Consider the following 25,512-nt stretch of genomic DNA (forward strand, 5'->3'; position numbering starts at 1 on the left):
CACTATTCTGATATGGAAACTTAAGCCTGAAAAACTTTTCTTCAAAGATTGAGAGAGTACATATATTTTAGGGAGTCAAGGCCTCAAAATCTGTTATGGACTTAACTCTATATTGCAATATGAAAGCAAATGTGGATAATATAAAAATAAAGGAGCAAGCGGGCATGATGGTGCACACCTTTAATCTCAACACTCGGGAGGCAGAGGCAGGCAGATCTCTGAATTCAAGGCCAGCCTGGTCTACAAAGTGAGTATAAGACAGGCAGGACTGTTAGACAGAGAGACCCTGTCTCAAAAAAAAAAAAGAGCATATCTGTGTCTTCCCAGCCAATCTGTTTTTAAAGATTAAAGGTTCAAACGAGCCTAACTTGTTTTATTTATTTTTTAAAGGTATATTTTTATGTTTATTTTTACCTGAAAGAGCTATTTCCTAGTGTAACTTTTTTTTTTCCGAGACAAGGTTTCTCTGTGTAGCCTTATCTGTCTTAGACTTTCTTTGTAGACCAGGCTGGCCTTGAACTCATAGTGACCCACCTGCCTCTGCCTCCTGAGTGCTGGGATTAGAGGCCACACCCGGCTACCCTAGTGTAACTCTTAAGTTTTTTTTTTTTTCAAGACAGGGTTTCTCTGTGTTATCTTGGCTGTCCTGGACTCAGTAGACTAGCACTCCTGAGTGCTAGGGCTACAGACTAGTGCCATCATGCCCGCCTTTAGAGTACATTCTTTTATCTCTCCTTTTCTATCCCGTCCCTAAATGTTTTTCCCCTATAAGAATTGAATTCTATAGCATAATGATTACTCTCATAGGAACTAAAAAGGAAGGCTCTGAAAAATGGGATAATTCTTACATTTGATTTTTGGTTTTTGTTTTGGTTTGGTTTTGTTGGTTTTTCCAGACAGGGTTTCTCTGTGTAACAGTCCTGGCTCTCCTGGACTCATTTTTATAGACCAGGCTGGCCTCGAACTCACATTGATCCACCTGCCTCTGCCTCCCAAGTGCTGAGATTAAAAGCGTGCGCCACCGTGCCCGGCTTACATTTGATTTTAAAAAAAAAATGCAGTCTTTCTTGTGTCATTTTCAAATAATGTGAAAACTTTTTAAAAACTGTGTTATAAAATATAACGTGGCGAGGGGGAGTATCTTTGGTGGGCCCCATTGAGGTGTGCCCCTGAGAAATTAGGCCATGCAATAGATCTGGTGTAAAAGAGGTTTATTGGGGGAGGGAGGGGGAGGGAGGACCTGGGGAAGGGATAGAGGCAGACAGACAGGTGGACATGTAGTTAGGCACACAGGAAGCAGAGTCATTAGGGCAGAGAAAGGTGTAGGTAGGGAGGGAGAGAACAGGGGTACACATAGAGAGAGGGAACTCTAAGAACAGAGAGAATGTTCAGGTTGTCTGTGGGTTATTTTATTTGCCGCACACATCTAGTGCACCTGGCGGTGACAGCAGCTCCTAGGTCCCTGAGCGCAGGCCAGTGGGACTGCCTGCTGCTAATAGTCCATATGGAAGCCTAACTCACACTTAAAGTAGAATAAATATGGTCTTTGTTAAGTAAACCTAAGCTGCATCAGTTTAAATATTATGTTTGACTGTTTCTAGTTGTCACATCAATGCCTGATTGGTATGCGCTTGTGATTAAATATATTCGCATTCTGTTGCCTAAATGGGATACAGTTGCTCAAATCTTTCCGAAAGCATACACATAAAACGAGCCTACCCAAAAACTGGATCTGGTTGGAACACTTACTGTCCTGTTTGTGCAGGAGTATCGGTGTAGTTACGTTGTTTCAACTGTTGTTTCTGAAGGGGTGTTGCTCATCTGGTGTGGGTGTCTCTAGAGAACACCAAGAATTGGTTCTGTGATTGAAAGACTATAAAAAAAACTTCAGTGTTGCTGCTCGCAGGAACTGGTGCTACAGAGACACTGCTGAGTGATGGGAAGGGAAGCGAGCTGACGGGGGCAAGCCTTTGCCTCCCCTAGGTCTCTCTACAGCAGCTCCTGACAGTAGAAAAGCACGGGAGGAAAACACATGCACACACACACACACACACACACACACGATCTGTAAGTCCCAGTCTCGGCTTTCCGAAGCTGAGGCAGGAAGGCTAGGTTAGAAAGTGAGAGACAATAGCTTAATAATGGCCTAGTTATCTTCATTCTAAGACACAGCGATTGCCAATTACAGAAGCTTCCGCAAGGGCAGGAAGAGGCCAAAAGATCACTGAAGATAGTGGTGGCATTTTGAAGGGAGCTCTAGTCCTTGGTACTTATGTAAAATTGCCCCAGAAATTAATTTGCTGAAATATAACTCGTGAGGGGAATATTGACTGATGATACAATGGAATTGAATGTTTGCTTAAATAAAATAATTTTATTTATATTAAATTATTTTAAAATGTTAAGACATTTAATAGATGCCAAATAAATAGAACTGGCCGTTGCTCTAAGTTCTCTCATGAAAAGCACACGAGGGCCAGCCTGGGCCGTTCAGTGTGAGCAGTAAACGGAGAGCTGTAGGACTCTCCACTCTCACCCTCAGTGCTTTAGTCTGGTGCCTGTCTTGGTTTTGGCGGTCAGCTGTTCCTCTGGCTTCCAACGTTCCCCTTGTTTCTCCAAATGTGTGTCTAGAAAACCAGCACTAGGGAGGCAGAGGCAGGCGGGTCTCTGAGTTCGAGGCCAGCCTGGTCCACAAAAGCGAGTCTAGGACAGCCAGGGCTACACAGAGAAACCCTGTCTCCAAAAACAAAAAAACAAAACAAATACGAAAAAAGAAGCAAACTGGAGAGGTGTATGTATTTAGAATGTGCTTGAGAAGAAAATGAGGACATTTTTAAAAATTATAGAAAAAAGTTTTTTTTTTACTTAAAATTCCAGTGATGAGAAAAACAAGTAGTAAAGATTGACTATCTGGCAGTAAAAAACAAACCGAGCTGAAGATGAGAGAGAAGGGTTACAGTGATGATGGTGATAATGACGCTGGGGTAAAGGAGCAACAAAGATGGGAGAAAAATAAGCAGAAAGGAACAAACATGAGTAGCAGAGATAACGGGTACAACTTAGTTCAGGCGCAGGATTAGAGGTACAGTACTATAGTGATCAATCCTCAGATGCCATCCCCTACACACACACACACACACACACACACACAGCACGCACACACACACACACACAAGGCTTAATTGTTCTTTCAGTGGTACATAAGACAGTGGGTATTTTTACAACCGATAGTCTTCAATTCATTGATACTAATTTGCAGCTGTAGGAACTATATTCTGAGTAAGTTGGTGATATTTTAAATCTAGCTTTGAGAACTAGCCACTAATTTTGAACTATTGACAATGTACCTGATCTGCGGAGTCAGGGAAGGGGGTTCTTCCTTAAGCCAACAACCTGATAGCTATACAACTTTGTTGATCACCACTCATGTGCTAGAAGCCTGTACACTGTCTACCCGTACCCCACTAACCTGTACATTGTCCACCCATGCACTGTTAATCTATACACTGTCCACCTGTACACTGCTAACCTGTACACCATTAACTTGTACATTGTCCACTGTATACTGTCTACCTGTATACCATTCACCTGTACACTGTTAACCTGTACCTGTTATCTAATTTGGATGACCTTTAGCAGGCAAGGGAGAGCTATGATTTGGGAAACAGCTGCAACTGGTACCTGCCAGGGCAAAGGAGGTGGTGGCTGCTTTAGCTATTTCCCCTTCCTTTGACAACTTCACTATACATAAAGTGCTGGGTAGGTTAAAGTCTTCATAATTACATCCTCAAATGGAAGAATACAACAATCCTCCAACATAATACAAAAAGGGGCCAGGAGGTTGGGGCAAAGGTAGGCAGGCTTCCAAGCCCCAAAAAGCTTAAAGTCGACCTCTGTAGATAATAGAGGACACCAGCTAAAAGCTAAAGCCAAGATAAACACAGAGACTCCTCTGACAAACTCGAGTCTTGAAACGGCCAGGTAAAGGAGGAACAGAGAATTCAGGGTCAACAGCAGCTGCAAAAATTCAAGCCCATCTCCACCTTACTGTGTAAGTGGGGATTCTCCTTGAGATGTGTCAATCACAAGCCATCTTACGTATGCTTGAGCTCTGAAGCTGCCTGAACTGCCTGGTTTGGACTCTTAGCGGAGAATTTAGTCCTAAGAGGGCTGGGACCATGTATCCCAGGTGGCCGACAGACGCCTTCAAATTTTCTCTTAGGAAGAATTGGGGTTGAATTCCAAACTCAAAGAATAGATTCCCAGATCAAACTGTAAGGGAAATAAGCTCGTAGCAAAAAGTGAGGCGACATGCAAAGAAATAGGACACCACAAATAAACAGTAGATGAGGGGGCTGGACAAGTGGCACCAAGGCTAAGAGCACTTGTTCTTTCTTGCAGAGGACTCAATTTGAGTCCAGCACCCACAGGTGGCTCACAACCGTCTGTAACTTCCAGTTCCAGGGGATCTGAAGCCCTCTTCTGACTTCTGATGCATGTGGCATACATAAGTGCATGCAGGCAAAACATTCATAAGATAAAATAAATAAATCTTTTAAAAATTAAAAATAAATTATTAAATTGAAAATTAAAAATAAATCAACAAGTGAAAATAAACATTAAAAATAGATGAGAAAGAATCCAGATATTGAAACTATGAGACACAACATTTTAAAAACTATATAATAAACTCCAATGCCTCAGAAATATACAAAAAGATATTGATCCTCCACAGAAGCTGGAGACATACACAGTGAACCCGAAAGGAGATCTCAGTTGTACCCATTACTTAAACTGGAACTGCTCAGGATACATGTGTAAACACTGCATACCTCCCATTTCCAAACTACAGAGAAACACAGTATCTCAGGATGTTCATAGCATGGATGTTGATAACAGAATGGGAAAAACCCAATACACGCTCACCGATATGTGAGTAAAGTGTGATCTGTCTGCACAATGCTGTGCTACCAAAGAGCAGTGAAAGTGAGTGCGCCTTGCCTTGTGTGTCAGTGTGGACAAGTTGCAAATGTATTTTTGAACATTGTTGTAGCCACAGGATAACATGCCCTGTGAATCCATTTACATCAGATGAAACAGATTACCTTGCCTGAACGTACAAAGGTGGTAAACATTGAAACAACAGCCAAAAGAATCATGAGACTTAGGAGAACGGTTATTTCTGGGAATGGGCTGTAGCAAGCAATTATGATCAAGGCAGGACAAGGAGGACTCTTTTAGAGACCTGTGTGCAGGTGTCGAGGCCAGATGTCAGACTCAAGTGAGACGTGTGTGCAGGCGTCGAGGCCAGATGTCAGACTCAAGTGAGACGTGTGTGCAGGTGTCGAGGCCAGATGTCAGACTCAAGTGAGACGTGTGTGCAGGCGCCAGATGTCAGACTCAAGTGAGACGTGTGTGCAGGCGTCGAGGCCAGATGTCAGACTCAAGTGAGACGTGTGTGCAGGCGTCGAGGCCAGATGTCAGACTCAAGTGAGACGTGTGTGCAGGCGTCGAGGCCAGATGTCAGACTCAAGTGAGACGTGTGTGCAGGCGTCGAGGCCAGATGTCAGACTCAAGTGTTGTTCTTTTGGCTCTGTCCACCTCGGTTGCTTTGTTTTTGTTTTTGAGGCAGGGTCTCTTCCTGACCTGGAATTTTCCAAGCAGGCTATGCTGGCTGGTTGGCAAGCCCCACCAAGGATGTGACTATCTTTTGCTCTCTAGCACTAGCATTAGAATCACGTGCCACCACGCCCACTTTAAAGAAGATAACAGGCTCTGGGTCCTTGTGCTCTCCAGGTAAGCACTCTAACAACTGAGCTGTTATCAGCTGTGGATTTTCTGAGGTACCTGAGAATATTTATTTATGATTCTCTTTTAATGTCTATTTTTATATGGGAGGCTGAGACCAGAGATTACTTGAGCTTTAGAGCTTGAGACCAACCTGAGCAACAGCAATAAAATATGTATCTTTACACCTATGTCATAGTCACGAAACCCAAAAGTAAATAAGAATGTTCTTAGAGTCCTCTAGCCACGGAACCAGCTGCTAGAGCTCCGTGTTGTTCACATTTTCAATGCCAGCTTCCTTGGCCATAAAATAAAAGGGGCCGGCGTTGGACAGCAGCTCCTCAGGACTGCCGTACTCTACAATCTTCCCACTGTCCAAGACCATTATCCTGAAAGAAAGAGGAAAGGAAAGCTTTAGCGTGTCAAAGATCACTATGTATAAAAGCAAAGCAAAACCAAACCAAACAAAAACCAAACCCACTAAGCTGTAGTCAACTAAACAGTGCCATGAATGAAGGAAGTCGACATGAGACGACTCCGCCTTTGACATTGACAGGAAGGGACCGTGGAGTAGAGCCTGTGGTGTTTATTGCAAAGTACTTGTTTAAGGACAGGGGATTAAGGAGGCCTCCTTCTTCCCCAAACACTTGTGCCAAAGCAGGGATAGTTGAGGCTGTGGTGGTTGGGAAGGTGTATGTCCATATGTGTCATGTGTTAGACTAGGGTTCCATCTTCCCAGACACAGCTACTTCGGTTTCTTATTTCATTCTTGGCCCCATTAGCTTTGGTTTATTTGTTTTGTTTTTCAATATAGGATTTCCCTGTGTATCCCTGGCTGTCCTGGACTCACTTTGTAGACCAGGCTGGCCTTGAATTAACAGAGATCCATCAGCTTCTGCCTCCTAAGTGCTGGGATTAAAGGCCTACACCACCATGCTCGGCCTCATTAGCTTTTATTAGCTTGATGCAGAGTTTTGGTTAAATGTACTAAAAATTTAAGGCCGCAGGGTTACAAATGATATTAAGCATCCTGCTGTGATGTGCCTCTGGGCTTCTAGCTGGCACTCTTAACTGTGCTCTGCCCCCTTACTCACTTGTCACTGTCCATGATGGTGCACAGCCTGTGGACAATGGTGATGACCCCCCAACACACACACACTCACACACACTCACTTGTCACTGTCCATGATGGTGTGCAGCCTGTGGGCAATGGTGATGACCGTGCATTGGGAGAACTCATTTCGGATGGTCGTCTGAATCAGGCTATCCGTCCCTAGATCCACGGCAGCTGTGGCCTCATCCAGGATCAGGATTTTGGATTTTCGGAGCACAGCTCTGCCCAGACACAGGAGCTGCCTTTGTCCTATGCTGCAGCCAACAGAAGAAGTCACATCTAAGTCCCAGGGACCAGGGGGAAGCTGTGGCGTGGGGTCAGTTTCATGACCCAGGTCATATTTCCAAAACTACATCAAAATCTCTCACTGAACCAGGTGTGGTGGTGCACGCCTGTAATCCCAGCACTCGGGAGGCAGAGACAGGAGGATCGCTGTGAGTTTGAGGCCAGCCTGGTCTACAAAGCAAGTTTAGGACAGCCAAGGCTATACAGAGAAACCCAAGTCTCCCACTGGCCACTGTTACAAGGAATGTTTTTCAAACTTCCTCAGTAAGAAGACTTACTAGAGATACTTTATTTTTATTTATTTTTTAGGGTGTTTTAGTTTTAGGTTTTTGTTGTTTTTTTTTTTTTTTTTCTTTTTTTGTTTTTGGTTTTTTGAGACAGGGTTTCTCTGTGTAACAGTCCTGGCTGTCCTGGACTCGCTTTGTAGACCAGGCTGGCCTAGAACTGAGAAATATGCCTGCCTCTGCCTCCTGAGTGCTAGGATTAAAGCTGTGGGTCGCCATGCCCAGCTACCAGAGATACTTTATAACAAAGTTTGTTTCCGGGTCTCCCTTTATACAGAGAATTGCCTAAAAGTTGTACATTTTAAATAAATACTCCAGATGCTTTTCATGTTAAAGCAAGGTTGAAAACCACTGGCCCAGAAACAGGGCTTTGCATTTCGCCAGAGTGATAAATACAATTTCAAACCAACATGAACGTTCCCAAGTTTACTACAGCAGTGTATGACCTGACGCCATGGACTTAGTGTGGCACTGCAGAAGGATGCCCCAGTGGCATTTCTTTGTGGCCTTGGTAAATGCGTTCATTATTTTAATGTGTAATTCCAGTCTCCGGCTAATTATTTGTTCAAGGCGTTCCGCCTTGATTAGAGACAAAGCTGTCTAATGATCCTGAGGTCTTGGTGTGAGATGCAGTGTATGTGGAATTTAAATATACTTGTAAAATGCAAATGGCTTTAATTTGGTAAAAGCCTATAATGAAGACTGGACCTCTTACTTACATAAAGGAGCATTGGGTAATGATGTGAAGGAAAAAAATTGGGAATTTGCTGATTACTCTCCCCTGCTGTGGTCATTAGGGAGCGCAATAAACAGGGGGGTAGCAAGACTAACGCTCTGTAATTCTCTGTAAGAGATTTCTGCAGGAGACGAAAGCCACCCAAGATGAACGTCCAATATTTGTTTGCAATGGAAGATCAGGTACACCCGGGATCGTTAGCTTGGCTGGCACCACGTTTCTGCCCAGATCAACTGTACTTTAGAATAACAGGTACCACTTCAGCTTTCAACTTTTCTCTCGCGCTCACTTGCCCATCACTTACCGCAGATATTTTAAGCTGATTTTTTCCCCTCCCCTAATATGTGTAAGTTCCAGTTCCGTAAACCAAGTCTGAAACATGGGGCTGAAGTAAAGACACAAGTAATAGAGTGACGTGTCTCCCAGAGTGGACAGAAGGAATGTCACCATCACATCCTGCTGTAGTGTCCCACGTGTACGCTCTGCAGTACTAGCAGCCCTGCCGTTCTCTCCCACAAGCCTGCCTCTCCCGCTGTGTTTTACGTGCCTGGAAATCCAGGGTTGTACCTGCATTGTTCGCCTTTGTGTCTCCAGTGGGGTGGCACACAGTAGGTGTGACTACAAGTTTACTGACTGTATATTTGAATAGCCTTTACATCCGGCTAAACAGCTATTCAAGCTGGATCCTGTATCTGTTGCTATGGAAAAGCAAGCCGGATGACATTCACTACCAAGCCATGCGAGTGCCGTCTGGGTGAGGTTACCTTAGTCCTGGGTTCAATTGGTCTGCGGGACAGGCTGGACACCGGGACTTAAGTTCCCTGCATGAGTCCCTCAGTCTAGTTAGGAACCAGGACTCTAAGTAGACTTTTCAAATTATAGCACTCAACTCAAGCCACCTGGGAATCTTGCTAAAATGTAGGTCCAGACGAGAAGGCACAGGGCCTGGAGTTCTGTGTTCAGATGAAGCCCCCTAGGTTTATTCAGAGCCTTCAGACTACTCTTGGAGCCTCCCCTGCCTGGGCTTTAACTGCTACTGGTCCATGCCCTGCCTCTCACCACTGAAGTACCTGGGTCAGAAGGAAGAACCGTCCATGACCAGGAGGCTTCGCCTAAAGGCTCAACTTCAGTACATGAAGAGAGACCCCAAACTCAGTGAGAAACCCAGAAGCACATTAATGGACATGCAGTGAACACCAGAAACAAAGTGGCTTGACATATATACACACACACACATATATATATATATCACATATATATGCATATATATACACACATATGTGTATATATACACACATGTATATTTTTTTTAAGGTAAGGACTCTAAACTCAGAGTCAACATATCAATTTAAGGTGTCTCCACAATGCCCAAGGGCTTTTCAGGCAGTAAGTCTCATCCACGCCCCTTTAGATTAGTGGTTCTCACGTCCCCACATCCAGTCTGTGTTTCATAACAAAGAGATCGGGTTGGACCACGGATCTGGCCATTGCTTCTGAGACTTGATTGAGACTTTGCTTTCTAGGGCTCTCCACGTAAGCTCATGTGATAAAATGCCACACGAAGAGCACATTTAATAAAAAAAGGTTTCCCAAGTGCTCCGAAGCTTTTACACCTGTTTTAGACCATTTTTACACAGTGCAACTCCCACAATAACAGATGGTATTTAATACAGGAACATAAGGAACAGCTCCTGTGAATCCTCTCACCGCCTATGGAAGAAGTAGCTTCCAAAACATTATTACCTCAGATTGTCGCCACCCTCTGTCACTTCGTGGTTCAACCCAAGTTGCAGGCCAGCCACGAAGGATTTGAGATGAGCCAATTCCAGGGCCTTCCAAATCTCCTCATCTGAGAATTTGTTGAAAGGGTCTAGATTCATCCTCAGACTCCCAGAGAACAGGATGGGGTCCTGCAGTCAGAGGATGGGGAGCTGTCAGGGCAGATGTCAGCAAAGGGCTCAGTCATCATTTGTGGCCAGGAGGAAGTGGGTGGGCGTGGCCGGAGATGAACTCTAGGCAAGAAGCTGGTTCAGGATTGAGCTTCTAAAGCCCTCTGAAGGGCCAGACTATCTGCATGGGGCAGTGAGGCGCGGGGTAAGAGGAGTGCTTGCTTTGCTCCATTCTGGGATCTATCCGTAGACATCCAGATTTGCTGGCTGTATCTCTTTAGAATGTGAAAAGGCTACCCCTTCCCGGAGACAAAACTGGCTTAGAGACAGAGAGACTGAGAGTAGACAGTATAGTCATCTCCGAAGATCTTACCTTTTCAAGAGGCCAAAGAAAAGACTGTACTAAACTAGGAAAACGTGAGGGCTGCAGAGATGCTTCATGCACAGGCATGCAGACCTGGGCTTGTGTCCCCAGCATCCAACCGGAAGCTGAGTGTGGCGTGTGTGCTCAGAGCTGAGAGGGAGAGAGGAGGAGACTGGAGGGCATCTGGCGTTACTGACCAATGGCCTCGCCAAAAAGCGAAGATCTCCAGAGGCCCGAGGGGCGGTTAAAGCACTTGCTACTCTTGTAGAGGGCCTGGATTCAGTTCCCAGTACCCACATGGCAACCTTCAACTGTCCTCAACTCCAGAAGGTTGAGGACACCCTCAGAGGGCTGGCCCCCTCTTCTGGACTCTGTGCAAGGCAGGTCCAGATATGCAGCACACACATACAGGCAACATACTCAGAACACATAAAATAAAAAATCTTAAAACAACAAAGCGGCGAGCTCCAGGTTCCACGAGGCTGTCTCAGTGGGGTAAGGTGGAGAGTGACAGAAGGAGGCATCTCATGACACATATACTAAACAACATCAAATAGAGAAAAGCCTCCACAGACACCTGGCCATGGTCTACCTCCTAAGAGAGGAGAGGCCTCCATGCAATCCTTACTTGGTAGGGCCCATAGAGCAAACCAAAGGGAGGTCTTTCTTGCTGATACAATAAACGTTCCGCTCGCTGGCAAAAACCCGCAGCAAATTCCCTCCTCTATCTTTTAGCCACATCAAATGGGGAGTGTAAAGCTTAATGGCTTCAAGCTTCAGTGGCAAAATTGCTTCTGCTAATTACAAAGGTCTCAGCAAACCGCCGTGGCCACAGAGAAGCCAAATAATCATCTGCTCTACTTGACTGCTGTCGTGTTGCTGCCACCTACTGGTCACTCCTAGCAGCCACACGTTAACACAAATTCAGAACTTCGCTTCTAGAAACGGGAGTCTGGAATCACGGTGTGAAGATGACCAGCAGCACCCAGCAGCACTAGTCCACCAGGTGGGGTGCGGGAGGGGTCTTAAACTGAGGAGAAAAGAAAAAGATAGCCTCCCAGCACTCATCTCTATGTGGTGAGTGCTGCCTCTTGCCTCTGTGCCTTCCCACCATAATGGACTGTCCCCTCTTAGACTGTGAGCCAAACAACCCTTCCTCCTGTAAGTTGTTTCTTATCAGCTACAATGACGGAAAAAAAAAAGTATCCAGTACAACTGCTGAAGTTGTATTTGTAACTGTGTAACTGAGTTCCTGTCAGTGTCTCCCTACTGTGTGTGCCCATAGAAGTCTGTTCTAGAGCTAACCTGGGGGATGATGGTCAGTTTTCCTCGAAGGTCATGCAGCCCAATGGAAGCAATGTCTATCCCGTCAATGACGATCTGGCCACCTGCAGACTCTAAGATTCTGAAGAGGCAGTTTGTGAGGGATGACTTCCCAGCTCCGGTCCTGCCCACCACGCCAACCTGTGAATATAGTTCATTTAAATCCAGTTCAGCATACAACCCTGGGAGAGGAAAAAATTTAGTCTGTATATTCACAACCATAGGTGGTAAAAGGCACCTCATACCAAACATATAAAAATAGCTTTTAGTTTTGGCGCGAGAAAAAAAAAATGTCCCAGATGTCAGAAAAAATGGCTCTCCCATGCTCCCTCGCCAGTGGTTATGTGCTGAAAACAGTGATTGGCAGAAATAGAAAACCCTCTCAGCTGCTGCTGTTACAGTTAATCTTGGCAATTATAGCTACTGCTGCTTCTGAGGTTTTTTTGTTTGTTTGTTTGTTTTTAATCAAAAAGCAGAAGGGACCTGTGGGTGACTCAGTAGGTAAAGGCATTTGCTGCTCAGCAAGATGACCAGAACTCAATCCTTGCAGAAGCAGGTTGCACCCTGTCCTTCACACATGGACATGCACGCTCACAGCGTAAACAAAAATGCGGTCATTTATTTTGTATTACTTCTCTTAAGATTGTGATACAGTTACGTTTCATCCTTTCCTTTCCTCCCTCTAAACCCTCCCTTCCTCTCTCTCTCAAATCCATTACCTCTTTTCTTACTAATCTTTGTCACATGCATATATACACATGAATACACACATAGGTCCTATGCTTGGTCTATGTAATGTTGCTTGTATGTATGTTTTCAGGGATGACCACTTGGTGTGCTCTTCCCTGAGGACCACTATTTCTCCCGTTCTCAGCATTCCTTGGCTGCCTGGATGCTTCACAGACCTTCCTGGCATCCTTGTTCAGGGGCCGGGCTAATCTGCTCTGTGCTCCTCTAATTTTGTATACGTGCTGCCAAATGGAGACCTAAGCTGTTTGTTTTGTAGAAGGAAAAGCTTGTCACCAGATGAGAAACAGACCCTGGCCCTCAGCCCCTTGCCTAGATCGGTTGATTTTCCTCCATCAAACCCTTGGGGAACGAGAGCTCTGCGGGAGAGTACCCAGCTTCTTGTTTCCTCAGGGGTAGCCATCTACGCTGCTGTGCTCAACAGTTCTTCCTCCAGGCCTCCCGAGTTCTCCACCACACTTGATGCCATCCCAGGAAATGAGCCGCAGGGGCCGGACAGGGAGGCAGGGTCCAGCCCTCTCGCTGGATTCCTTACGTGTTCCCACAGTATAGGAAGAACCCTAATCCTCTCCCGATGAAGCCCTCACGTCCTCCTCCTGTGCCCAACTCTGACTACAAGTCCTCACGGCAGCACTGCCTTTGTCACCCACCTTCTCGTTGCTCTTGATGTTGCAGGTGATTCCTTTCAGAACCAGATCCAGCTCAGGCCGGTACCGTACTTGGTAGTTGTTGAACTGGATCTCACCTTCTCTGGGCCAATCTGCTGGAGGCCTCTTCTCGGTCACCCAGGGTGCCTAGCAAGGGAGAAGGATAAGAAGCGCTCGGCACTAGCCTGGCGTGGTGGCGCACGCCTTTAGTCCAGGCAGAGGCAGGTGGATCTCTGTGAGTTCGAGGCCAGCCTGGTCTACAAAGTGAGTCCAGGACAGCCAAGGCTACACAGAGAAACTCTGTCTCGAAAAACAAAACAAAAACCAGTGCTGGACATAGTAGCAGCTCAGGATACAGTTGTCATGGGACTCCCCACACAACAGAAAGGTAGTGGGGACCATTAATTGAGTGAATTGGGCTTTTTTTTCCTTCCAGGGAGTTTTTACCTTTATTCAATAAAGAAACCTACGCTACAAGGTAGCTCCAAGGATTTCCAGGCCAACACCAGCATTGATTCAACTGTTTCCTTGTCTTAAGTTCGAGGAAATTAAGTCCTCTGGGTCAGAGCATGGGAGACTTGCAAGAACACGTGATGAACCCACACAAGACTGTTTTTTAAAAGTTAAAGATGCCAGCCAGGCACGGTGGCGCACGCCTGTAGCCCCAGCGCTCGGGAGGCAGAGGCAGGCAGATCACTGCAAGTTTGAGGCCAGCTTGGTCTACAAAGTGAGTCCAGGACAGCCAAGGCTACACAGAGAGACCCTGTCTTGAAAAAAAAAAGTGCTCTCTCAAAAGAATTTTGTGGGCCTATTCCTGTGTTTCAACAATTCTCACCTCGTTTTCCACATTTATGTATTCGTTTATTCGTTCAACAGCCACAATGTTGGTTTCTGCTTCTGATGTCATCCTCACCAGCCAATTCAGGGTTTGTGTGATCTACAGAAGAAAAAAAAATTATACCAAAGGACACACACACACACACACACACACACACACACACACACACACACACTCCTCAAGCTCAGGAATCAGTTCAATTAGTTTTACTATAAGGTTAACTGAGCAGTTACTTTAAATTCAGAACTGTGGTAGTATAAAAAAGAAAATTCTTATTTAATTCTTAGTCTCTTAGCTGTGAAATAAGAGCAGTGCACTGACTGGTGGGGTAACAGTTGAATGTTTGGGCGTGTGGTAATCACATGAGGGGCAACATGAGCTGTAACTAGTTCAGGGCTAGATTTCGGGTTGAAGTGGTTCCCGAGGTCGGGTCTCCCGCCTGCAAGCCTAGTGCTATTTGTGGAGTTGTTATAGATGGCACTGTACAAGAGGGAGCCGTGACAGAAGACTCAGGGAGTGAACAGGCTTTCAAAACTGCCTTCTCTCTCTGATCTCACTCGCTCTTAGGCATCAAGGTGGGGCGTCCATGTGGACCCTCGTCCTCCTTCATACAAACAAACTCTAGATGCCTCCCCACCACTAAAAGGTCTGTCGTGGTGCAGGCCAGTCTACAACACTGGGATTACTCGACATGAGCTTTTTCAGGAAAAGAATCAGGAGTTTGCAGATATGCATAGAAGTTTTTGTGGAGTGAATGACAGAGCCACACAATACAGGACAGGACATGGGACTGAGAGTAACAACTCTGTGAAGGTTGAACCGTGTATAATTGTTGATATGTGACTATTCAATTTTGGTTCAGTCTAATGGTTCCTACTCTGCCGTGACTGTCCTGGGGGACAGAGGGACCTGGCACAAAGAGCCCAGTGTCCGGGGTGCCCTCCCATAAGCCTTCTTTAGCTTTATTAATGTCTTTGTGTTTTGTTTTTTGAGACAAGGTTTCTCTGTATAGCCCTGGCTGTCCTAGAACTCACTGTTTAGAACAGGCTGGCCTCGAACTCACAGAGATTTAACTCCAAGGGTTGGGATTAAAGGTATGCTCCACCATCTCATTAATTTCTAATAATGACAGTGCTATATAAAGCACATGTATGGCCATGCAAACCTTTGGAACAATAGTTGGAAGAGCTCCGCAGCGAGATGGCCAAGTGTCCAAAATTACTACCACAGTGCCAGCAGCAGCCTCAATGCTGGGGTGCTGCAGAGAGATTCCTTATATGTTTCTGCTGGAGTCTTTATTATAATTTGTTTTACTTGTTCTGTGATATAAGAAAAGCAAACTTAGGTGGCATGTGCCTTTAATCCTAGCACTTGGGAGGCAGAAGCAGTGAGATCTCTGTGAGTTTGAGGCTAGCCTGCTCTAAAGAGTGAGTCCAGGACAGCCAGGGCTACACACAGAGAAATGCTGTCTCAAAAAAGTAAAAACAAAACAAAAACAAAAGCAAACTTAGGAGCTGTTTGTCCAAAGGATTTCCTGATTATGTATAATTTCTGTTGACTAGACCCAATGAAGGAGGCAAGAAGGCTAAGAGACTAAGTAGAAATGCATAAAAATTGCCTTACAAGTCATTAGGCCAATAAGAGTTATGCCCATTTTGCCAAATGGTACTGGTGTCTACTTAAACACGGTAAGCGGTGTATTCATGCGTGAAGATGAGGGCCAGGGTTTGAACCAGTCTTCCTAGTCCTTCCGGATCAGAAAGCCATGGGCTCCTCAGTACACTTCAGACTCAGTTTAAGATTAGATGACTTAGCCAAACTTCCCGCCTTAGACTCACATTGAGAGCGTTGGACAGAACAAAGCCCACGGTGTCCCCGGTTAAGCTATTTTTATAAATAACCAGAAGCAAGGCTGAAAAGAAGACCACCAAGTTTCCAACCAGCTCCAGACGAATTGCAAGCCACCTAGAATAACAGAACCAGAAAGAAAGGCATCATTAGTCTCTGCTCTCCTGTCTGGACCTGACGTGGGCGGGCGAGGAGCTCAGAAAGTGTTCTTAGAGGGCTCCAGCTGGCACACTGTGCTCTCAGGAGCCACCTCACTTTGACTTAGAAATAATTAAATTCTTAACAACTCATTAAATTGAATTTTGAGGGAAATAAGCAGCATTTAGAAGGTTCTAGAAGAGTCTTCTAAAGGAAAGGAATCCTGCAATGAAGTATTTCCCAAAGTCCCAGGTTAGAAAAATTACATAGGACAGGTGCTCAACATAAAACATAGAAATTCATCTAATGCATTCTTAGACCTGCTGAAGGAGATTTTGATTCAAGGACCACTTGTACGTTAAACATCTATATTTTCTTTTTCTTTTCACTGAGGCAGCCTTTAGCTGGCCTGGAGCGTGCTATGTAGACCAGGCTGGCCTCGAACTCACAGAGATCTGCCGGCCTCTGCTGGGATTAAAGGTGTGTGCTACCAGCCTGGCAAGCATCTGCATTTGAAGTGAGCGATGATTTCTTTTGGTTAGCATAAGGAAGTGAATCCGTATGTAGAGCTGAAGGGCCCTCACCACAACACAGCTGTGGTCACTTTTTGAAGCAGAGAAAAAGTGGAAGCAGAAACAAGCGAGGCGTGAGTTGTTACGGACCTTATAGGGAGCCGAGGGACACAGAGTTTAACATCGTCATAGAGAGTCAACTTTCTCAAATAATAGATAATTACTGAAATTTGTGCCAATACAGTAAGGATCTGATGGGTTTACTCGGATGCGTCCAAGGAAGCAAACCCTTTCAGTGCTCCAAATAGTTCTGATCACCACTAGCCTGCCCTGAACATCTCAAAGTTTTCTGAAGAATTTCTGTGCCCCCCAAAACTTTCTTTCCATGGCATACCTAACTGCTTGCCTTGGTCTACTGGCTCCCAGTCTGCTCAGGAGATCCTTTCCTTTCCTGTCATCAACACTTGTACTTAAAAACTGCTAACTCTCCTCCCTCCACCCTCTGTTTCTGTTGTAACCCTGCAGAGAGTAACACACCTACTGAGCGCTCATATCACCCCCCTGGGGAGCCGAACAGACAGTGTTCAGCTTACCCAGCACTGATGTGGTACCAGAGTTCCCAAATGCTCACAAATGTCATGTGACTTTCACCGTAACTGTAAAACACGTTGTGCTCTAACCCTCGAAAAACAAAGACAGCCAGACGGTGGGCAGTGGTGGCACATGCTTTTATCCCAGCCCTCAGGAGACAGAGGCAGGCGGATCACTGAGTTCGAGGCCAGCCTGGTCTACAAAGTGAGTCCAGGGCAGCCAAGGCTACACATAGACACCCTGTTTTGGAAAAACCAAAAAAAAAAAAAAAAAAAAAAGAAAAGAAACAAAGATACTGATATTTTCTTAGAGAAGTCAAGGCAATTCATGTAGCTTGATGAGTGCAGACCTGGCACGGAGGACCAGTCTCCGACTTCAAAGTTCATACTTTCTACTAAGATAGCATGACAGGTGTGCGTGCCCACGGCCAGGATGAATTCTATACCCCTGGCTATGCTTGCTGTCCCATGCCAGATGTCAAACATGCAGAGCCTGAAACATACATTTGAGTCAATACTTAAGGGAGGCCTTACCTGTTGGAGATAATCCAGGAAAAGATACATTTCTGGTTGGTGTCAATCCCCTTCTCACTGCATGTTAGAAATCGCTGCTGGTGCTCAAAGGCACGGATAACAGGCAAACCTGAGACAGTCTCACTAAAGTGGGAATAGATTGGGGACTTGGTGACAGAATCCAACCGTCTCAGCTGGCGGGAAGTAGCCACGTAAAACAGCTGAATACAAAAACACAAGAGTCAGTCACACAGTCATGAAGCACATACCCTCCTCTTTTTTTTTTTTTTTTTTTTTTTTTTTTGCCATAACCCAATATTTGTCACTTGATGGCTGTGGCTCACTTCTGAACAGGAAGGAGGCCTGAAATATTGTGTCTGGCTGAATGTGGGCACCAGACATGCACCTGGCACAAACGCATAAAAAGCAGGTGAAACACTCATCCACATAAAAGAAAACAAATCTCTTAGGGAATGCTGAAGTTTGAATGAAAATGAAGATTGACCAATAAAGTGACCAAAACTGTGCCTCCATGGGACGCCGGCAGAGACTGTTCTGAAGGTTTGCAGAAAGGTGAGGGCGTAGGAACTGAAACTGGCCGTAAGAGAACGTAGGCAAAGCCCGTAGATGAATAGCATGGTGGGTAGGTTTAAGGTGCCACTGGAGTCTGTAAGAATTTGTTGAAGTGTAAGGAAAAACTGAGCATTGGAGAGTCAAAGTGCAAAATACTACGTCTCAGCATTCTCTCATAGATTTGCCACGGATAGTTAAAAGGCTGTTGTGGACATGGATGCGTACCTGGAGGACTCCACATGGGCACAGGAGGTGCTGTCTTACCCCAGGATACAAGGCCACATAACCACACTGCAGAGTTCCCTTAAGTTCATCAAAAAGGTAACTGGGGTGGGGGTGGGGCTGGTGAGATGGCTCAGCAGGTTAAACATTCTTATTGAGCAAACCTGACAACCTGAGTGTGAGTCCCAGAACTCACATAAAAGGAAGTAGAAAACTGACTCTGCAGAGCTGCCATCTGGCTCACGCCTTTAATCCCAGCATTCGGGAGGCAGAGGCAGGGGGATCTCTGTGAGTTTGAGGCCAGCCTGGTCTACAAAGAGAGTCCAGGTCAGCCAAGGCTACACAGAGAAACCCTGTCTCAAAAAACAACAACAACAACAAAAGCTGCCATCTGATTTTCACATGTGAGAGTGGTTTTTTTTTTGTTGTTTTTTTTTTAAATAAAGATAACCTGTAGGAAAGAGTTCTCTTTACAGCTTCCTGTTTCTCATCAGCTTTCAGTGGGGGCCTAAGGAGCCTTCTACTTACTCCAGTCTTCTGAGAAGATTGTCAAGACTGAACTTGAACACCCACAGACACGTCAATGAAATTAGAAACATCCTGTTGCAGGATATTTGATCACACTGTGAACCCCAAGATTGTGTTGCTTACTGAAAAACCCTGTTTCTAGCAGCTTGAGTGCCATAAACAGGATTAAATAAAGTTAACTTTAGGTCAACCAGTTGACAGGGAGGGAACATAGGAAAAAAAACAGAGAGAGGAAGAGGAAGTCAAGAGACTGGATAGAGAGAAACACAGGAAGTAGAAGGGAGGGATATTCAGTTTGAGGTTTCTTTCTAAGACAGTGGGGAAGGAGATTCTCCTTTTCCTTTTGGGATGTATGCTGAGTAGGAAGGTCAGCTGGGTTCTTTCTCTGCCTCTCTGAGCTAGCAGGCTTCCACCCAGCATCTGGCTCCTGAGTCTTTATTGGTAAAACCAAATGATTGAGATTTGTTAAAAAAAAAACAAAACAACAACAATAAAAACCCAACAGCATCTAGAAGTGAAAAGAGATCTAGCGCCTACATAGGGGTATCCCCAAGTAGTTATGTCCTTTCAAAGACAAAAGATGAAGCAGGTCCCACGCAGATCTTCTGGAAATGACCTAACCCCTGTGGAGATGTGCTAGTGGTTTTTTTTTGTTTTGTTTTTTTGTTTGTTTTTTTTTTTTTTTTTGTCAACTTGACACAAGCCTAGGTGTATCTGGGAAGAGGGAATCTTTTTTTCTCTTTCTCTCTCTGAAACAGGGTTTCCCTGTGTAGCCTTGGCTGTCCTGGACTCGCTTTGTAGACCAGGCTGGCCTCGAACTCACAGTGATCTGCCTGCCTCTGCCTCCTGAGTGCTGGGATTAAAGGCGTGCGCCACCACCACCTGGCCTGGAAGAGGGAATCTTAACTGAGAAAATGTGTCTATAAGACTGTCCTGTAGGCAAGTCTGTAGGACATTTTCTTGGTTAATGATTGATGTGGAAGGGCCCCATCACTGAGGCTGGTACCATTCCTGGGCAGGCAGTCTTAGACGGCGTAAGAGAACGGGAAGAGCAGGGCATGAGAAACAAGCCAGCAGGCAGCATTCATCCATGGCCTCTGCTTCAGGTACCACCTCCAGGTTCCTGGCCCTGACTTCCATCAGTGATGGAGTGTGACCTGAGAATTGTAAGCTGAAACTCTTTCCTCCCCAAGTTATTTTGACTGTGGTGTTTCATCACAGCAATAGAACCCTAACTAAGACAGGGGGTAATGAAAATTTACCCAGAGTAATCTCAATCTCTCTCTACCTGTCTCCCTCCCCCTCCCTTCCCTCCTTCCTGTCAGTGCCAGGCAAGTGCTCTGCCACTGAGCTGTACCCCTACCCCTCAAACTAGTTTTGAATCAAAACATGTTTCCTACTTAAGCTCTCTGGAGGGAAGTTTAGGGTGACATATACTGTGACCCACACACCGATACTGACAATTAATTGAGCTTTGGATAGTCCCTGTGCTTTCCTGGGCACAGCAAGGCTGCTGGAGAGGAGTGACCCACAGTAAACATAGAGGAAGAGTCTCGGGACTTTCAAAAGCAGAGAGGAAGGGAGACCGGGCTTTTGCAAACCTACCTGGACAGATACATAAATAATGCTGAGAGGGATAATGATGACAGCGAAGATTGGAGTGGCCATGCAGATCATAATAAGAGTGACAACTATGCCAAAGAAACATAAAATCCAGCTTCGGAAACTCATGGGGAGCATGTCATCCACTGTAGAAATATCCTAGGGATACAATAAGGAGAGGAGATGGACCAATGGGTCTCTAAGACGTTGCTCATCTTCCTGATTCCAGCCTGGAATGTTCGTTCTTTCTTTCTTTCTTTCTTTTCTTCCTTCCTTCCTTCTTTCTCTTTCTTTCCTTCCTTTCTTTCCTTCTTTCTCTTTCCTTTCTTCCTTCTTTCTCTTTCTTCCTTCCTTCTTTTTCTTTTTGTTCCTTAGGACTTTGTCCTTTTATCTCTTCAAGTCATCCATTTACTACAGATTATACTGATTACCCCAATAATTAATCAAATTTCTGTGATTTCCTTGCTCCTCCAAATGCTTCCAAACATATGTGGCAATACTCTTCAGCTTTTTCAATAGATTTGATAGATTTTTCCACTCTATTATTCATCAACTTAATTAAACCATACATTGTAAACTACTAGAGACTTTCAGAGAAATCCCCCCATAACCAAATCAGCTCAGCTTCCGGGTCCTAGTACTGGTAGATGCCCAGGAGAAAGTCTGGCACACAGTAGGCATTCAATATATTTATTTAGAAACTCTGGTCAGCAAGCTTTTCCTCCCACCTTTACTTAAGAAGCTTGTTCCCTTCCCAGAGTTCCAAGGAGAAAGGAAAAGGGGCTGAATGCATCTCCTGGCTTGTCAGAGTCCCCACCAAGGAACCCCGAGGTGAAAGAAGGGTTTAAGTGCCAATCTGTCTTATGTCATGTGAAATAGGCTGAGAAGACTGACAGCTGGCTGGAGGGTCTGGAACCCCTTGGAAAGCCTATCTTACACCTTGGGTTGCCCTTGCCCTGCTTTCCCAGAGGATCATATTATTTCTATATATTACTTATATATGTGAGCACTAAGATGGGTTCAAATTATTTCTGCAATTTCTCAATTTGGCCAGGGACACTAGTTTCCCAAGAGAGTTCTGTACTGGGGTGGCTTCTGAACCTCTCTACCTCTCCCACCCTACGTCAGCGTGCAAATATGTTAACCACGTCCAGGGCTGGCAGAAAAGCCGAGTCCTCATAGCTATCCGTTCCATGAGGACCACTTTGATCTCTACCCAGCACAGATTCTCCGCCTTTTCTTCTTCTACTCTCTCTTCTCTTAGGACCCAGTCACTGTTTCCAGAAGATCCCACATCCAACATCCTCACAGGCCCGAGCCACCTCAGCAATATAACTGTCTATGTGAATACAAGTTTCCTTTTTCCATGTAGAGGCAGCCAGCAAACCTGACTGCAGTCTAAGTAGCTCACAGGAAGATCTCTGTATCCGTTCCCAGAGGACGGGCCATACATAAAATGACACTAGAAGGTTGTAAAATTCCTCTGAGAAATATCTTCATTCAAAAGTATGTGTTCTTTCAACTAACTAGCAAACAGCCCATTTAAGTGGGAAGAGGAGAAATGGGAGCCGTTGCCTGCCTGCTTGCAAAGCAATTGCTGTGCCCTCAGATCCCGACTGTAGGCTATGGTCCTGCATCTGATGCAACATCAAACAAATAATGGTCCAGGGCTATTTGTACATCTTACAAAAAGTATTTTTTTCCTTCCATAAGCAGAGAACTAACAGCTATGCTGAGGATGCTTCAGAATCATTCAGAATTGCCTGGGGTCTGCCTCTAGTCCCGGAAATTCCATTTCAGATGCACGAGAGGTCTAGGCCATGGAAGGAAGCCGTCTTCACATCTAATAGTACTCGGCTCATTGAAATTACTCAGCGGATGGTAGGAAATGGATGCCCAAATGCCTGTGGCCCTGGGTCTGCACACACTGACACCTCAGTCCAATATTCAGACCTGGTCTCCAAAGCATCAGAGGTAGGAGTTTAGGAGTGGGGACAGGCCACAAAGTCAAACTCTTACCCCTTTTATTAGCTGGTGGGAACATCAGTTGCTTTTAGTTATGCTTCTCTCTAAATTCTCCTCTTCGCCCGCCTCCCTGTCCACTCCCCCCCTCCACCATCCTCATTGTTTCTCTTACTTTAACAACTTAACCATCACCTTCTCTGACACTTCCCATCCTTGCCATCCAGTTTGAGCCAGTACTCTTTTTCTGTCATTCCTTTGTGTCCCCCTGACCAGGACACCTCCATACATGCTATTGCTGTTTTTAACCATAATCTTCCTTTTCCTTGATTTTTCTCCTTCACTAGATAAAGAGCATCTGAAAGGCCAGAGATGCCATCATCCTAGGACCCTTGAGACTTTACAGGGCATACCCCAGAAATACTTGCATGCTGAGTAGACACAGAACCCCAACCACAGAGTTGGGTCAGGTGAGGACTCTCCCTCCTCAAAATGATGAAGATCCTCAGCACTTAAGACCCCCCCACCCCACCCCCCAGTGTGCTGAGGTACTCACACCAGCAAATCTGTTCACAATCCGGCCTGTGGGAGTCGTGTCAAAAAAACTCATGGGTGCTCGAAGGATGTTGGTTAGCAGTTGCTTGTGCAAAATTCTTGATGCGTGGTTGAAAGCGTATATACACCAGAGACTTGACAAAAACAAAAGTGCACCTAGAAATAGAATCACGATTGTTAGCACCGTGCACACAGACTCCAGGAGATCTGTGCCTGGGACACGATAGCAAATGCCTTCCTGCGTCAGGAAATGTACAAGGTCCAGACAGGTTCCAGGAAGATGCCTACCCTAGCCATCAGACATACCTTGTGCTAATCCCAGGCCTCCAAAGACCCCGATCCGCATGTCCCTCTGAGAAGGCGGATAGTCAGTGCTGTTGAACTTTTCAGAGTCACTGGTCCATGCACTCAGCCAGAGGTTAGAGCCAATAAAAGCAATGTAACTCAATCCATAGATAAAGATGATACAGGATATTGAACTCCATCCTACTGCTCGTAGATATTTCAGGTAGATGGTGAACTTTACCTGCAAAAAAAAAAAAAAAACCCAACCAACCAAAAAACCATCAATATGATCCCTAAGGGCTTTGGCTAAGGAATTACAGAGATCATAAGGAGGACTGTGCTGCCTAAGGTTTGTTTTTTTTGTTTTGTTTTGTTTTTGTTTTTGTTTTTACAACTTGACAGAGGTTAGGAAGAGGGGACCTCAGTTGAAAAAAATGTTCCCACCAGCTTATGGTGTGTCTTTTTTGATTATGATTGATACAGGGTTCAGGTCACTATGGGCGGTACCATCCCTCTGCTGCTGGACCTGGATGCTGTAAGAAAGCTGAGTAAGACATGAAGACCAAGCCAGTAAGCAACTGTCCTCCATGGCTTCTGCGAGAGTTCCTGCCTTGATTTCCCTAAATGATAAACTGTGACCTGTAAGTGTAAGATACAATAAACCCCTTCTTCCCAAGTTGCTTTTGGTCATAATGCTTTGGCTAAGTCAAGGAGTGATGTCCCCTGAAAGAGTGGGTAGCAAAATTTAATAGTCTGTAATAACCATTTCTATACTGGGTCAGGATAATAGGTCGATACTAAGTATGGTACACAGTCAATAGCTACCAGGTTATTAATCAGCATTTAAATGTGATGAAAAAATACAGAAAATTGCGTTAGAAAGGCCATAATGTACTAAGACCTTGAAATTTGTGGTTTTAAGTTACCTTAACATGAGTTGTGAGCCCTGGCTCTGATATACTGGTGTTTCTTAGCTCCTAGACTTACACATCAAAGCAATTCCATCATTCTCCATGCAGCAGAAGAGAATGAAACATTCTCCGCCATAAAGACATGGCTTTCTAGAAAGCCTGTCTCTGCCTTCATTGAAATAATGCATTTGAATATTTGCAAAGGAATAGAACACATTGTTCCAGTAGATGTGTGTTTAAGACAACTGATTTCTAAACTGTTTTCCGATTCCAAGCCTTATGTGCTCAAGTAGTACTTTGTGTGTGCGCTGTTACCTTCCCGGTTTCCACAAACTCCTTCTTAATTAGTTTTTGTCCTTTCACTAGGTCCTCCTCTTTCTTCAAGGCATTCGCATTCTTAGTTTTCAAGGAGTTTTTGAGGGACTTCACATGCCTGCCACTGGACCTAGATCTGAGGCAGAGAATGGAAACACCTTTGAGTATGTAGACACTTGCCAAGGGTCTTCGTACAAGCAGGTGTCACACTCCTTCTGCTGGTGTCAGGTGTCACACCCACTCTGCTGGCATCAAAGTGCATGCAGAGCTGAGGGCTAGTAATCGGCCACAGCCCTAGCCCTTCCCCCACCCACCCAAGGAAACAGGAGCAGCTGAGTATTCAGAACATCTGTGCTCTCAGAAACAGTCCACGTAGAACCAAGAAAGACCAAGAACAACTAAGGAAGCAGTAAGAGCTGCCGACTGAATACACGGGCTACCTGCGGCTCAGTGTTCGGCGAAGGCTGTTTTCTCTTTTCATGGTCAGGGAAGCTGCATCCTCAGGGATTTCCTCCACAGTTGGTATCAGCCCACAGTCGTCATCTTCTTCCTCACTGCCATCATTGACTAAGGAGACAGACATGTTAGAAGTCAGGAAATAACACAGGACTCATGACACTATGAAAAAGCAGAGCAAAGCACTCCTGTGTATTGTTTATCAGGAGAGCTCTGATATATGCGCAGGTTAGAATATTTAGCCCCAGAAATGCCAGTTAATTAGTACAGATTCTCATTGAGAAACACTAGGAGAAAGAAGGGAGGGCTTAACTATCCACGGGAAGAGAATTGTCAAAAGGAAGGGAAACTTCCAGCACTTTCTGAGTTCCTTTGGAGCAGAAAAAAACTTTTCTTTACTGTGAAATCTGCTGTTTATTATTATCATTCAATCAACAGAGACTGGGCATGACATCTTTTTACTGTACTTTACTGTCTTCTGTCCTGGG

At 45.1% G+C, this 25,512-nt stretch overlaps 1 protein-coding gene across 2 annotated transcripts in view; it reads right to left on the reverse strand.

The window, feature by feature from the left end:
- Positions 1 to 4,655: 4,655 nt before the first annotated feature.
- The window catches only part of ABCC2 (ATP binding cassette subfamily C member 2), a 69,503-nt gene continuing 48,646 nt past the window's right edge, over positions 4,656 to 25,512 (reverse strand). The window contains exons 20-33 of one of the 2 annotated variants that reach the window (XM_084754523.1): positions 25,009 to 25,135; positions 24,569 to 24,704; positions 23,364 to 23,583; positions 23,059 to 23,213; positions 20,544 to 20,699; positions 17,637 to 17,836; positions 15,853 to 15,979; positions 14,012 to 14,113; positions 13,180 to 13,323; positions 11,765 to 11,923; positions 9,950 to 10,116; positions 6,961 to 7,155; positions 5,541 to 6,176; positions 4,656 to 5,245 (exon numbers count right to left, since the gene is read on the reverse strand). In XM_084754523.1, the coding sequence (XP_084610649.1) occupies positions 6,047 to 6,176; positions 6,961 to 7,155; positions 9,950 to 10,116; positions 11,765 to 11,923; positions 13,180 to 13,323; positions 14,012 to 14,113; positions 15,853 to 15,979; positions 17,637 to 17,836; positions 20,544 to 20,699; positions 23,059 to 23,213; positions 23,364 to 23,583; positions 24,569 to 24,704; positions 25,009 to 25,135 (2,018 nt within the window). In that variant the 3' untranslated portion in view covers positions 4,656 to 5,245; positions 5,541 to 6,046. Of the gene's footprint in view, positions 5,246 to 5,411; positions 6,177 to 6,960; positions 7,156 to 9,949; positions 10,117 to 11,764; positions 11,924 to 13,179; positions 13,324 to 14,011; positions 14,114 to 15,852; positions 15,980 to 17,636; positions 17,837 to 20,543; positions 20,700 to 23,058; positions 23,214 to 23,363; positions 23,584 to 24,568; positions 24,705 to 25,008; positions 25,136 to 25,512 lie in introns of both variants that reach the window. The other variant, XM_084754522.1, reaches the window with a different exon arrangement.

The sequence above is a fragment of the Acomys minous genome (genome assembly GCF_964271855.1).
Source record: "Acomys minous genome assembly, chromosome: 2".
NCBI classification, from domain to species: domain Eukaryota; kingdom Metazoa; phylum Chordata; class Mammalia; order Rodentia; family Muridae; genus Acomys; species Acomys minous.